Source organism: Phragmites australis, chromosome 9 (genome assembly GCF_958298935.1).
Source record: "Phragmites australis chromosome 9, lpPhrAust1.1, whole genome shotgun sequence".
Lineage (NCBI taxonomy): Eukaryota > Viridiplantae > Streptophyta > Magnoliopsida > Poales > Poaceae > Phragmites > Phragmites australis.
In genome coordinates, this window is record NC_084929.1 from 25,583,417 (window position 1) to 25,595,664 (window position 12,248).

A 12,248-nucleotide genomic window follows, 5' to 3' on the forward strand; every position below is an offset into this window, starting at 1 on the left:
CCGGTGAACCAGGAGGCAGAAGCCACGGGAGGGGGAGACCAAGAGGCAGAACTGCCCAAGCCCTTGCCAAGTCGACCGCGCACGACCACCAACATGCGCGCAAGACCACCGAGACCAAGGGAGCGGCCAGGAGGCAGCCCACCCAAACCCCTGCCACGTCGACCGCACATGACTACTAGCGCATGCCGTCACCACAATCGCCCAAGACCGAACCACAGCGACGACAGGCAACCACGATGATGGCGGTGAGCACCACAAGCCCGACTTGACGCAAATGATAGAGAGAACCGGCTAGCAAGAAAGAGGAAGGGACAGGAGAAAAAGAGGGAAAAGGAGAAAGGAGGAGGGTAGCCACTGCAGTCGTACACCATTGGCGACAACGGCCAAGCCGGACGCGATAAGGGGGTGCGCTAGGCAGTGGAGACGAGGCGCCCCGAGGGGGACGACGCGAGGCAGTGTGCTAAGTGGTGGGATAACTCTATGTCCAAGCACGAAAGTGAAAATAAAAATGCAGTCCTAATACAAACTATACTTAAAAAAACTGTCGGCCACTCGAAAAAAAAAATACCAGAGACCCTCGTAAATAATTGTCGGTAAAATTGAAACTCTTGTAGTGAATGGCCTATTTTTCTTTCTTAAGCATAAGTCACATCTTTTAATCTCTTATGTATTAGACCAACGTGCAATCAAACAATCTATTTATCCAAGTGTTAATGCCATTACATGAAGTGTGAACTGCGAGCTCGCCTCAGCATTAACAATTGGAAAGATGTTTTCGAGCACAACAAAAGGAAATCCTGCCCCGCATTTTTACATAGGACGGAGCTAGGGGCTGCCTGATCAACAAAACCGAACACCAAAACATACTCTACCTCTCACGTGCCCTGCCAAGCATCCTCTTCAATGCAGGCACGGTGAGGCGACGCCGCTCGTGCCCAGGCCGTCGGACGGCACAAGCGCCAGCGCAAGCAGGACGGCCATGAGCCCCACCGGCACCAGCAGCAGCAGCAACGGCGGCGGCGGCAGCGGCGGGAGGACCAGCGGCAGGAACACCAGCAGCGCGGTCAGGCAGAGAAACAGCACGGCCAGCCCCGCCGTGAAGTATCGCTGGCCCGGTGCCGCCGGTCGCACCCGACCCTGCTGCTTCCCCTCGGCGCCGCGCATTCCACCGCAGGCGGCTGCTCCGCCAGGAGAAGAACTCCTCCTCGTCCTGTTCCTCCACACCCTCCTCTCCACCACCATGTGCGAACTCGATGACTCTGCTCAGCTGGAGTTAGCTGTGCAGCAGAGCACAAGTCGTGTCCTTGGGAGTGTGTGATGCGCTGATACGTACTAGTGGTAGTAGTCTAGCAGGCTGGTCGTAGTAGATATAACCTCCGTTTGGAAGTGTTCATTTAGTTTTTTCAAAAAAAAGCTTGAAGTATTTATCTTAATTTTCGGTGGCTTTTAGTTAATTGAGAAAGTAGTGGTGTTTGAAACAACTAGAAGCAGATTAAAGATAGTTTTTTTTACTTTTGTATGCTAATAAACTAAAAAATTATTGTAAAAATCAACAATCAAAATACAACGATCACAGCTGCTTCCTCGAGCAACCAGAAATGCTAAAGTCACGACTTATCCAAACGGTTGTAGACTGTAAGTTTGAAGCTTATGGCTAACTGAGGAAGGGTTGTGGCTATTGAATTTTAATTATTAATTTTTATAATAAATTTTTTAGCTTTTAAGTACAATAAAAATCAGAAAAACTCATCTCAAACTGCTTCTTAGCTTTTAATTTATTTCAATCTAACCAATTTCTTAACCAACCAAAAATCATAAAAAATCAAGATAAAAATTAACCGATTAGATAGCTTCTAATTCTTTAAGAAAAAAACACTTTTAAACCTATCCAAACCGGATAGAAGCAGAGCGTCTTGCTTGCCGTACCAAGCCTTCTTGCTTGCCGTACCGAATGGCTTGCCAAGTTGATCTTGATTTGAATGGCACAATGACCAAGGATAGATACTACTGTCGCTGCAAAGATTGGCCTGGATGTGCCACTCGTGCTCCTGGCTTGTGTTGGAAGATAAACTACGAAGATATGGAGCGCTGGGTGCAATGTATGCAGATCACTGGCACTGCATCAGGTAGATAGGTCTACTTTTTTTTGTGTACTGGGGGTGGTGCACCTGGATGGATGTAAGACTACCCGTCTACACAAGCAGGTCTGGTGCTACGGTTGGTCACCCTGTGATACTTTCCTTGATGATGCAAACAGGTCGGTACACACCCTCACGTCACGTGGCGGTCTCTCCGATTCGTGGAATTGGAACCCTCACGTCACGTGGCGGTTTCTCCGATTTGTGGAATTGGAGCTGCAGCACACCACCAGAGTGTTTGGCTGAACTATTTTATTTTCTTTTTAAAATTAAAATTAAACTAATTCGTAGTGAACCAATTCACGCGCCCGTAGTGAAACAAATAATGGATGTAGTCCTCATCTTCGTCGTCCCACAGATACAGCAGCCAGCCTCCGCCCCTATAACCCTCCTCCTGTTGTGGTCGTCCGTGGCGCGATCGCCTACCGGCAGCCGCACACACCTCCGCGACAGACATTGAAAGGATCAACACGTGCAGGAGGAGGTGAATTGGTAGCAATTAAACTAACCAATCTTATGTGGTAGTTTTTCGACTCTAAACCGGCACACCATCATTTTGAGGTAGTTTTTAGTCATTAGACTAGAGAAATTCATGGCGAACGGCTAGACGAGTTTGATAGTGGATTTCGACCGCTCAACCAGGAAAATACGTGGTCGAACGTCAATCCACATGCCGTTCGGCACCAACTTCATCCCGGATAACGAGCATACCTTAGTCGACACCCCCTTCCACGCAGGTTGATCTGACTAACCAGGCTACCTAAAAACTCACATTGAGCCACCCAGACCCTCTTGACCTACCTTGGCCTAAAGATGACCCTTGGCCACAGGACCACCCGACGCTTCCCCATGAGAATTCGAGATGGGAACTACCTAAAGACCAAGCTGCTCGGGTGAGTCAGTCGCGTCGATCGACCTTTGTGCCAAGTGGAAGAAGCCTAGACCACCCGATCCACCATCTCAAATCTAATGACCGGTCGGTGTACACTTGGCACCCCGCTCGGCGCATCGACCTAGGTCGTTCAACACAGTACACATAGACCCTTCATTTCCACTCTCAAACATCATCCAAGCACCATCAACACATCCTCTATTTCGATCGACGCTTCAAGTATAGTATAGAAGTAGTGTAAGCGGTGTCGAAAGAGTTGAATTTATAGTCGGGCATTTGAGGCCCGGTTCTGAAGAATTCTTGTTCAGAGTATCGGTACCAGTATGATCACTTATGTCTTTTATTTTGCAATGCATGAAATATTTTATCATATTAAATAAAGTTACCCTTTTTATTATTTTACCCTTGTCAAGTATTTAATACTCTGTTAAATATTCATGTTCAATTTCTCTGCACAGCGAAACAGGTGACTTGCTCTTTCCGAAAGAAAGAAAGAAAAAAGAAACAGATAACTTCTTATGATTCGATACGAGATCACCGGTCTCCTCTCTGGGATCCGTGTGCAACACATGACCAAGAGCAGCCCTAACCATCCAAGTATCGAACCTTGTATAGTTGTATGTATGCATCATGCAGGCACCAAATATTTTGGGTTGATTAAACAAACACGAGCGTGTCGTCGTCCCGGAATCCCAGAAGCGTATCTGCGTCGCATGTTTGCAAGCGTGTCTCTTTGGGAAATTAAAGCATGCACAGGGTTGGGCGACCTATGTTGGACTGCGCCGCGCTGTTTCGCTCCTGCCCTGCGCGGTCAGAGTCGCAGGTGCATGCACCCGCACGCTGCACGCAGGCTGTGAGCGCTGCCAGAAGTGGCTTCTCGACGTGGTTGCGACCTGTTCACAGGGCAGCGAGACACGAGCCATCCCACGACGGCGACGGCGACGCCGACGCTGTCTGTCACAGTGTCAGAAACCCATCAGATCAGTCACACAGGTTTTCGGACGACCATGCCATTTGTTCGGACTTTTTTTTGAACGTGGCTACTGCATGTACGTACATGCATTAGTTAGTCCGCTCGTACCATCTAATTAGGAAAGCTATTCGATTAGAAGTCTGTTTTTTCTGGTGAACTACCGGATTAGAAAACCACGAGCGCGTCCGCATCCGCGCCCGCTTGACTTGAAAAAAACATGTATGCATTCAAATCTAGCATCCCATAACAAGAAATGCATCATCAATACAATTTTCGTGCTCATCCCCTCTTGAAGCTAGGTGTCATCATTTCTGCTATTCCCTAAGAAGCTGACACCTGACCAATGAAATCAAAACTGATTTTCCATGTTCAGATTAGACTGGTGGTGATCACAAAAATAAAAACTGAAAAGTGAAGTGCATAGTTCTTGATGGATGCTACTAATACTTGCTTATATCCATGGTCTCATTTTCATGGATGGGACATATTGGCTAAATAAAGGTATAGAATTGCCTACAAAACAGTATAAATGTGTCTATATAGTACTATAAAAATACCTATGCAGTAAAATCAAGTCACAAACCATCAAATTATCAAAACTCAGAAAAAATAAAACTTATACTTAGAATAAACCTGGATCAGAAGAAATCATCAAACTTACCATGCTCAGTCAAGAGCAGATTTACATTATGCAAGAAACAATTGGCTTACTCAAAAGAAAAAAAAAATCTATATTTCTATACAATATTTGCAGACTCAACATAAAAGAATTACTTGTGATGAGGTAAAAAAAATGCTTATGAAAAGATATAGTATTATTTGTGGAGAGAGACGACACAAAAAATAACTGTGTTGTTATCTTGCTTCTAACCAGTACATATTATCATGGAGAGTTGCAACCTTGACAAAAAAGCATATATATATTTTGCCACTCAATTAAGTATTAAAAATAGCATATGATGAAATAAAAATTGTTTTTAAAAATACACAATATTGCTTTTGGACCTAACTCCTAGGGGGCATCATTTAGCGATTATATGTGGATATGAGATCAGTCAACCTTGTCTCTAGAAAATCAGTAAATTCTAGCATTAGAAAAACACAAACACTGAACATTTCAAAGAAAACAACTGCATGTCGATAAATGCTTCTAATTCGTTTAAAATGCTTCTAATCAGTTGGAAAATTGCATGCCAACATAAAACAACAAATTTGCTCCAGTGCCTTGAAGAAAAATGTGGCAGTAAGAAAAAACTTGGTCACCTTTCCATGATCCTCATACATAAAATTCATGTCTTCGGATGAGAGTTAGGCCTCAATGTGAATCTTGGTCTTTTGTGTTTCTCGGACATCAAATACAAATACATCAGCAAAGGCCCAATATGTAATCTTGTATGGCTCTCCCTCGATCATCCAAAACATGGTTTGATTTTCCTCATGGTCATATCAAAGTGTTGCATAGAATTGAGCGATCACCTCCTCACTCCAATCACATTTTAAACACTTTATCAGAAGCGAGATTACCGGTCTGTCTCCTTAATAAAGAGTCGAGGAGTAGGAGGAGAATCCACTGGCACTCTTAGCAAGAAGGAGCTCCTCTTTCCTAGTGATCTGGTGGCTAGAGGGATTGGGACCTACTATAACAACCGATTGGTAAAGAACCCATTTTAAACAATTGCACAAACCAGGTCTTTGATTCTTTTCTCTTCACAAGCTGCAATAACTTCATTAAAAATTGGATCATTCTTCCTTTGCATGTAATCCCAATCAATCCATTGCATTGGGGTTATATTGGCTTCTTCTTGGTGAGAATCACTGTTTCATAAAAATCCGCTTCAAAGTCACTCCAAAATTGATGACCAGCCACATTTTTCACATATTCAAACAGATTTTCATATCTTTCCATTTTCAACTTGCTTGCCTTTTTCATATAGTTTACAACTTGTTTGGACGTATCCATTGTTGTATGTATCCTGAGAGGCATGTGAAGCTTCAAAGGACCCATCATGGAATTTTCCTCTTCCTCAATCTCTTCTTGCCTTTGAGTACTAGAGCCAGAGGTCACGACTTTTCCTTTGCCTCTATCTCCTATTGTTCCCCTTCCTCTTCCTCCTCCTCAATATGCCAAAGCATCACCACGAGGTACATTTGCGGTTTGGACCGCCTCATTAATCTGAATACCACCAACTTGGGTTACCCTCACCTTCCTAACAACCTTGCAAACTCACCTCGGTCTACCACCATTGCCACTTCCGCTGCCACTGCCACTATCACTGATGAGATTGTTGGCCTGATCTTCCGATAGGTAGCGATAAGTTGGTAGGTGAAGAACTCGACGTTGATGATCCAAAGGCTTCGACCCGAACAGATCGTCTCCCTTGCAATCACTACACCACAGCTCTATTGGTTATCAACCGTGTCGCACGGTTGACCTCGCCAAGAAGGCTCAATCCCTGCAAGCGTACCGAGAACACAAGCAAGAACGTAGAAGATGCAATCTGAAATATTGCGAATAGAATTCAAGCACTCGAAGTCGGGGTTCCACAAACACTTGCGGTGGCCTAGTCGGTCCAGAACAAGAGCGAAAATCTCATAATCTGTGTGTAGATCAATATCTAAGCAAAATTCAACCCTAATTGGGGCGGCAGCTACTGTATATAAGAGACTAGGGTCGGCCAAGGACCCCTGTACGCGTTCCTAATGGACTCCAATACGTTACACGGCCCAACGGCCCAAAAGATGGTGGCGCAGCACCCTGACAGATTCTGGATGTCCACTTGTTTCAACGATTCCTATTGACTCAGAAATAATTTGGACATGGGACCAGTCCAGTTGGAAAGCCTATCTCCTTAGCTTTCCAACCATGTGTAGAACGTCAAAAAAGGAGTCCGTATGCGTCTTGGACGAAGATTTTAGTGCAGTCTGGTCCTGAACTCCGAAACGGACTCGAACTTGATTGGACCTCCACCTTGGCTTGGGCACCCTTGCTGTTCTTCTCCCGTGTTCCTAAGTAACAATACATCACAATTATTCAGTAACATCCCATCCTTATCAAAATATAAAGGAACACTAAGGAACGAGCTCACCTCATGATTTAGTTGACGTGCACGAGCTCGTGTCAATGGACCTATTGCTGGAGGAATACTCGGTGTGTGTATCCGAAAGAGTGATGTCCTCATCAATCACTGCCACCAAATTTAGTCGGTTGCGGAGGAGAATCGCTTTGAGCATGCGGATCAAATCGAGCTTTCATCCTTCTTTGATAAGTTTGTGAGTCAAACTTGTCACGGCCCAACTGGATGTACCCTGAGATAGATATGAATAGAGCGCTTGAGATTCATGAAGGATTGCACAAGATTTGAAATGATAAACGTTTCTCAGATGAACAAGACTGGACAACCTGGAGTATCCGGGCCAACCCGGATACTTCGGGTAGCCCGACTTCGAGAGAAAGGATATGGGATTTGGTCATTTATCCAATACATTTTAAAACCCTTGAAGTATGTTGTTCTAGGATGGATAAGGAATATTTCCATCAGAGGGATTCGACTCTAGATTAGACATTGAGAGATTGTGTTAAACGTTCTTGAGGAGTACCTTTAGGTCACACGACGCACGGAGAGTCAATCCGGAGGGAGGGCCGGAGAATCTGACCTAGAGTTGAAGGTGACTTGATGATGAACTCGCAAAATCCACAGTGGAGTCTTGAAATCGCCGGAGGGGGCTTCTCCACAATGAGAGGGTGAAAGAGGAGTTGAAAAGATGAAGTGAAGGGGTAACTTCTCGGGGTAGATGTAGAAGCCTGGATGACCCGGTGTATTCGGGTGGACCCGGAGACTCCGGGTTGGAAAATAATTCCAAGCCGAGAGACTCCCCCGGAGGGGAACCCGGATCCTCTGGGTGAGTGACAGAATCTGGAGTATCCAGGTTAACTCGGAGATTCCGGGTTCTGTCAACTCGACAAATGTGGCCAAGGAGCTGAGGACCTCCAGAATTCGGATACTTCGGACTAGGCCGGACTATCCAGGTTCTGTAGCTGACAAAACAAATTTTTGAGGTGAGATTTGATGAGAATTTAAGAGAGATTAGATAGTTGAACATTTAAGACACTTTTACCACATGTGATCAGCTAGCAAACAACAATAAATAACTATGATCACAAGTAGCAAATTATGATCAAAAGATCAAAAAACCAAATATTTTTTAAAATAGCACACAAATGATATTTTTGCAAACTCCTAGCTACCAAAGCTATAAAGCTAAAACAATTAATTGTATGCAACATATCAAGCCACGTTGCGAGAATCTAGAATATTTAGCTCAGTTCACAGCTCACAAAACATTTGCTCATCTAGTGGTTTGGTGAGGATATCAGCTAGTTGTTTTTCGGTTCTCACATGGCGAATATCGATATCCCCTTTAGTTGAGTGATCTCTCAAGAAATAATGTCTTATGTCTATCTGTTTGGTTATTGAGTGTTGCACGGGATTATTGGTTGTTTTGATGGCACTCTCATTGTCACACAAAAGTGGGACTTTGATCATATTGTAGCCATAATCTCTCAAGGTTTATCTCATCCTTGGTCATATTGTAGCCATAATCTCTCAAGGTTTGTCTCATCCAAAGAAGTTGAGCATAACAAACACCCGCGACAACATACTCGGTTTCAGCAGTGAATAGGGCTACGAAATTTTGTTTCTTTGATGACCAAGACACCAAGGACCTTTCCAAGAATAGGCAAGTTCCGGATGTACCCTTCCTATACACTTTACAACTGGCATAATCGGAATCCGAATAGCCGAAGAGTTCAAAGGATGAACCTTAGGGATACCATAAGCAAAGGTAAGGAGTATGAACCAAATATCTAAGAAATCTCTTAACGGCCACTAAATGGCACTCTTTTGGAGTGGCTTGGAATCTTGCACATATGCACACACTAAGCATAATATCGAGCCTAGATGCACAAAGATAAAGCAAAGATCCTATCATGGAGCAATATACCTTTTGATCCACGACCTTCCCTTCTTTGTTGAGGTCGAGATATCCATTGGCTTGCATGGAAGTCTTGATAGGCTTCGTATTCTCCATGTCAAACTTCTTGAGCATATTCTTGATGTACTTTGTTTGACATATGAAGGTCCCTTTGTTGAGTTATTTGATTTGAAATCCTACAAAGAACTTCAACTCTCTCATCATTGACATTTCAAACCTCTTAGTCGTGATCCTACTAAACTCTTCACAAAACATTTTGTTAGTAAAACCAAATATAATATCATTGACATATATTTGGTAAACAAATAAATTATTATCAATATTTTTAGTGAAAAGAGTAGAATCGGCCTTGCATATTTCAAAGCTTTTCTTGATAAGAAAATCTCGAAGGCATTCATACCATGCTCTAGGTGTTTGCTTAAGCCCATAGAACGCCTTATGGAGTTTATACACATGATGAGGATACTTAGGATCTTCAAATCCAGGTGGTTGAGCCACATGAACCAATTCAGAGATTGGTCCATTAAAAAAACACTCTTCACATCCATTTGATATAGCTTAAAATTATAGTGAGTAGCATAAGCAAGTAATATTCGAATAGACTTAAGCCTAGCTATGGGTGTATAGATCTCACCAAAATCCAAACCTTCGATTTGTGTGAAGCCTTGAGCAACCAACCTTGCCTTGTTACTTGTCACAATCCCGTTCTCATCTTGCTTGTTGCGGAAGACCCATTTGGTACCAATCACGTTTTGATTGGGTCTTTCCACCAATGATCATACTTCATTTATCTTGAAGTTATTGAGCTCTTCTTGCATGGCCATCACCCAATCCGGATCTCCAAGTGCATCATCTACCTTTAAAGGTTCCAAAGAGGAGACAAAAAAGTAATATTCATAAAAATTTGCAATTCTAGAACGAGTGGTTACTTCCTTTTGTATATCACCAAATATGTTATCGACGGGGTGATCTGTTTGGACACTTTGATGAATTCTTGGGTGTGGCACTTCGGATTGGGGTTGAATGTCTTCCACTTCATTATCATAGAGAAAATTGTTGGAGTCATCATGAGCTTGATATTAATCTTGACCTTTGTCTTGATCTTGAGTTGATTAAGATGGATGAACTTGATCATTCTTGGCCATTTGTAGTTCTTGGGGCTCTTGAGGCTTAATTTCACCTATTATCATCTTTTTTATCGTCTCGCTTGGAATTTCTTCATCTCCTAAAATATTTGGATCAACTTGCTCCACTTGGGAGCCGTTAGATTCATTAAATATCACGTCATGCGCAATTTCAACACAACTGGTGGTTTTGTTGAAAACACGGTAAGCGTCGGCATTTGATCCATAACCAAGTAAGAAACATTCATTTACTTTAGGAGCAAATTTGGAACTTCTTACTTTCTTATTTCGAAATAAAACATTTACTACCAAAAAATCTAAAGTATGAAACATTAGGATTGTTACTGGTTAGAAACTCATAAGTGGTCTTCTTAAGATCTTGTGGAAATACAACCGGTTGATGGTATGACATGCGGTGTTGACGGCCTCCGCCCAAAATTGATCCGAAATCTTATATTCATCAAGCATTGTCCTTGCCGGCTCTATGTGAGTCCTATTCTTTCTCTCGATAACCCCATTTTGTTGAGGGGAGTAGGGTGCCTAGAACTCATACTTGATCCCTTCTTCATCAAGGAATTCTTCAACTTGTGTATTCTTGAATTCGCTTCTATTGTCGCTTGTCACCCTCTTGATCTTCACATCAAATTCATTTTAAACTCTTCTCACGAATTTCATGAGTATGGCTTGTGTTTCACTTTTATCATGCAAAAAGAATACCCAAGTGAAATGAGAATAGTCATCAATAATAACCAAACCATATTTATTACCATCAATGCTTATGTAGGCTATTGGTCTGAATAAATCTATATGAAGGAGTTATAATGGCCTTGTGGTTATCATCACATTCTTGGCGGGGCGACGAGCTCCAATTTGCATTCCTGATTGACATGCACTACAAATTCTATTTTTCTCAAAAGAAACATTTGCTAGTCCAAGGATGTGCTACCCTTTAGAAATTTAGATAAATTCATCATGCCAACATGGGCTAGTCAGCGATGTCATAGCCAGCTCATGCTAGACTTAGCAATCAAATAAGTTTTAGGTCTCACTTCATCTGTTGAAAAATCAACAAGATAAAGTTTACCTTTCAACATACCAGTGAAGGCTATTAAGACGTCATCCCTTTTAGACACAGTCTCACCCTAATTAGTAAAAAGACAATTGTAGTCTATCTCACAAAGTTGTGATACGGATAACAAATTATAACTAAGAAATTTAACTAACAAGACATTTGAGATGGAATGATCATTGAAAATAGCAATTTTACCTAAACCAATTACTTCTTTCCCACCATCACCAAAGATAATATTTTCATAAGATCCTTCATTTTCTTCAAATAATCAGAACATCTTCTTCTCTCCGGTCATATGATTTGTTCATCCACTATCCAGCACCCAATTTGATCCACCGGGGGAATATACCTATAAAATAATTTTAAGCCTTTGTCGAAATGTCATCCTTCGGACTCTTCGAGCTCTTTTCCCTGGATGCTGACATCTTTCAATCATTCAAGCGGTGAAGCCTTGAAGGTGGTTAGGCTTTGATACCAATTGAATGTACGAGATGTCATCTAGAGGGGGGTGAATAGGTATTTTTTGAAATTTAAAACTTCGCAACGGGACTAAAACATGTTCATAACCTCAATAAACACATTAGTCCCTTAATCTTTTGTCATCAATTAGCCAAAACCTACATAGGGGGCCTAGATGTATTTTCAATATGACACAAACTTTGTACACTGATAAAGTAACCAAATATGATGCAAAGTTGTTTAGCATCCTTATGTGGCTTTCTAGCATAGTAGTAAGACCATATGAATTTTATTCATGGGAAAAAAAGCATAAAAGAAAGAATGACCAGACAGCCATACATCAAGAGATTTCCTCACTGCTCGATCAGAACTTCGAGCCAACATCCATTTTTGAAACCTAAATCACAACACAAATATACTGCAAAATCATCTTGATTAAAACGTCTGGATACTCCGGGTAAATTCGGAGACTCTGGGTTATACAGACCCGGATACTCCGAGTGAACCCAGATACTCCGGCCTGATCAGGAAATCGAAAAACTAAGAACTTTTAAGCAAACCTAATTTAGTCTATGAGTTATCACATGTTCTAATAGAT

General features: G+C 42.3%; 1 protein-coding gene across 1 annotated transcript; it reads right to left on the bottom strand.

Moving 5' to 3' along the window:
• Positions 1-686: 686 nt before the first annotated feature.
• LOC133929926 (protein AUXIN-REGULATED GENE INVOLVED IN ORGAN SIZE-like) lies at positions 687-1,319 on the bottom strand. The gene has a single exon (XM_062376682.1). It carries the CDS (start codon positions 1,240-1,242, stop codon positions 901-903), a length of 342 nt encoding a protein of 113 aa, XP_062232666.1. The 5' UTR covers positions 1,243-1,319; the 3' UTR covers positions 687-900.
• Between the last annotated feature and the right edge of the window lie 10,929 nt (positions 1,320-12,248).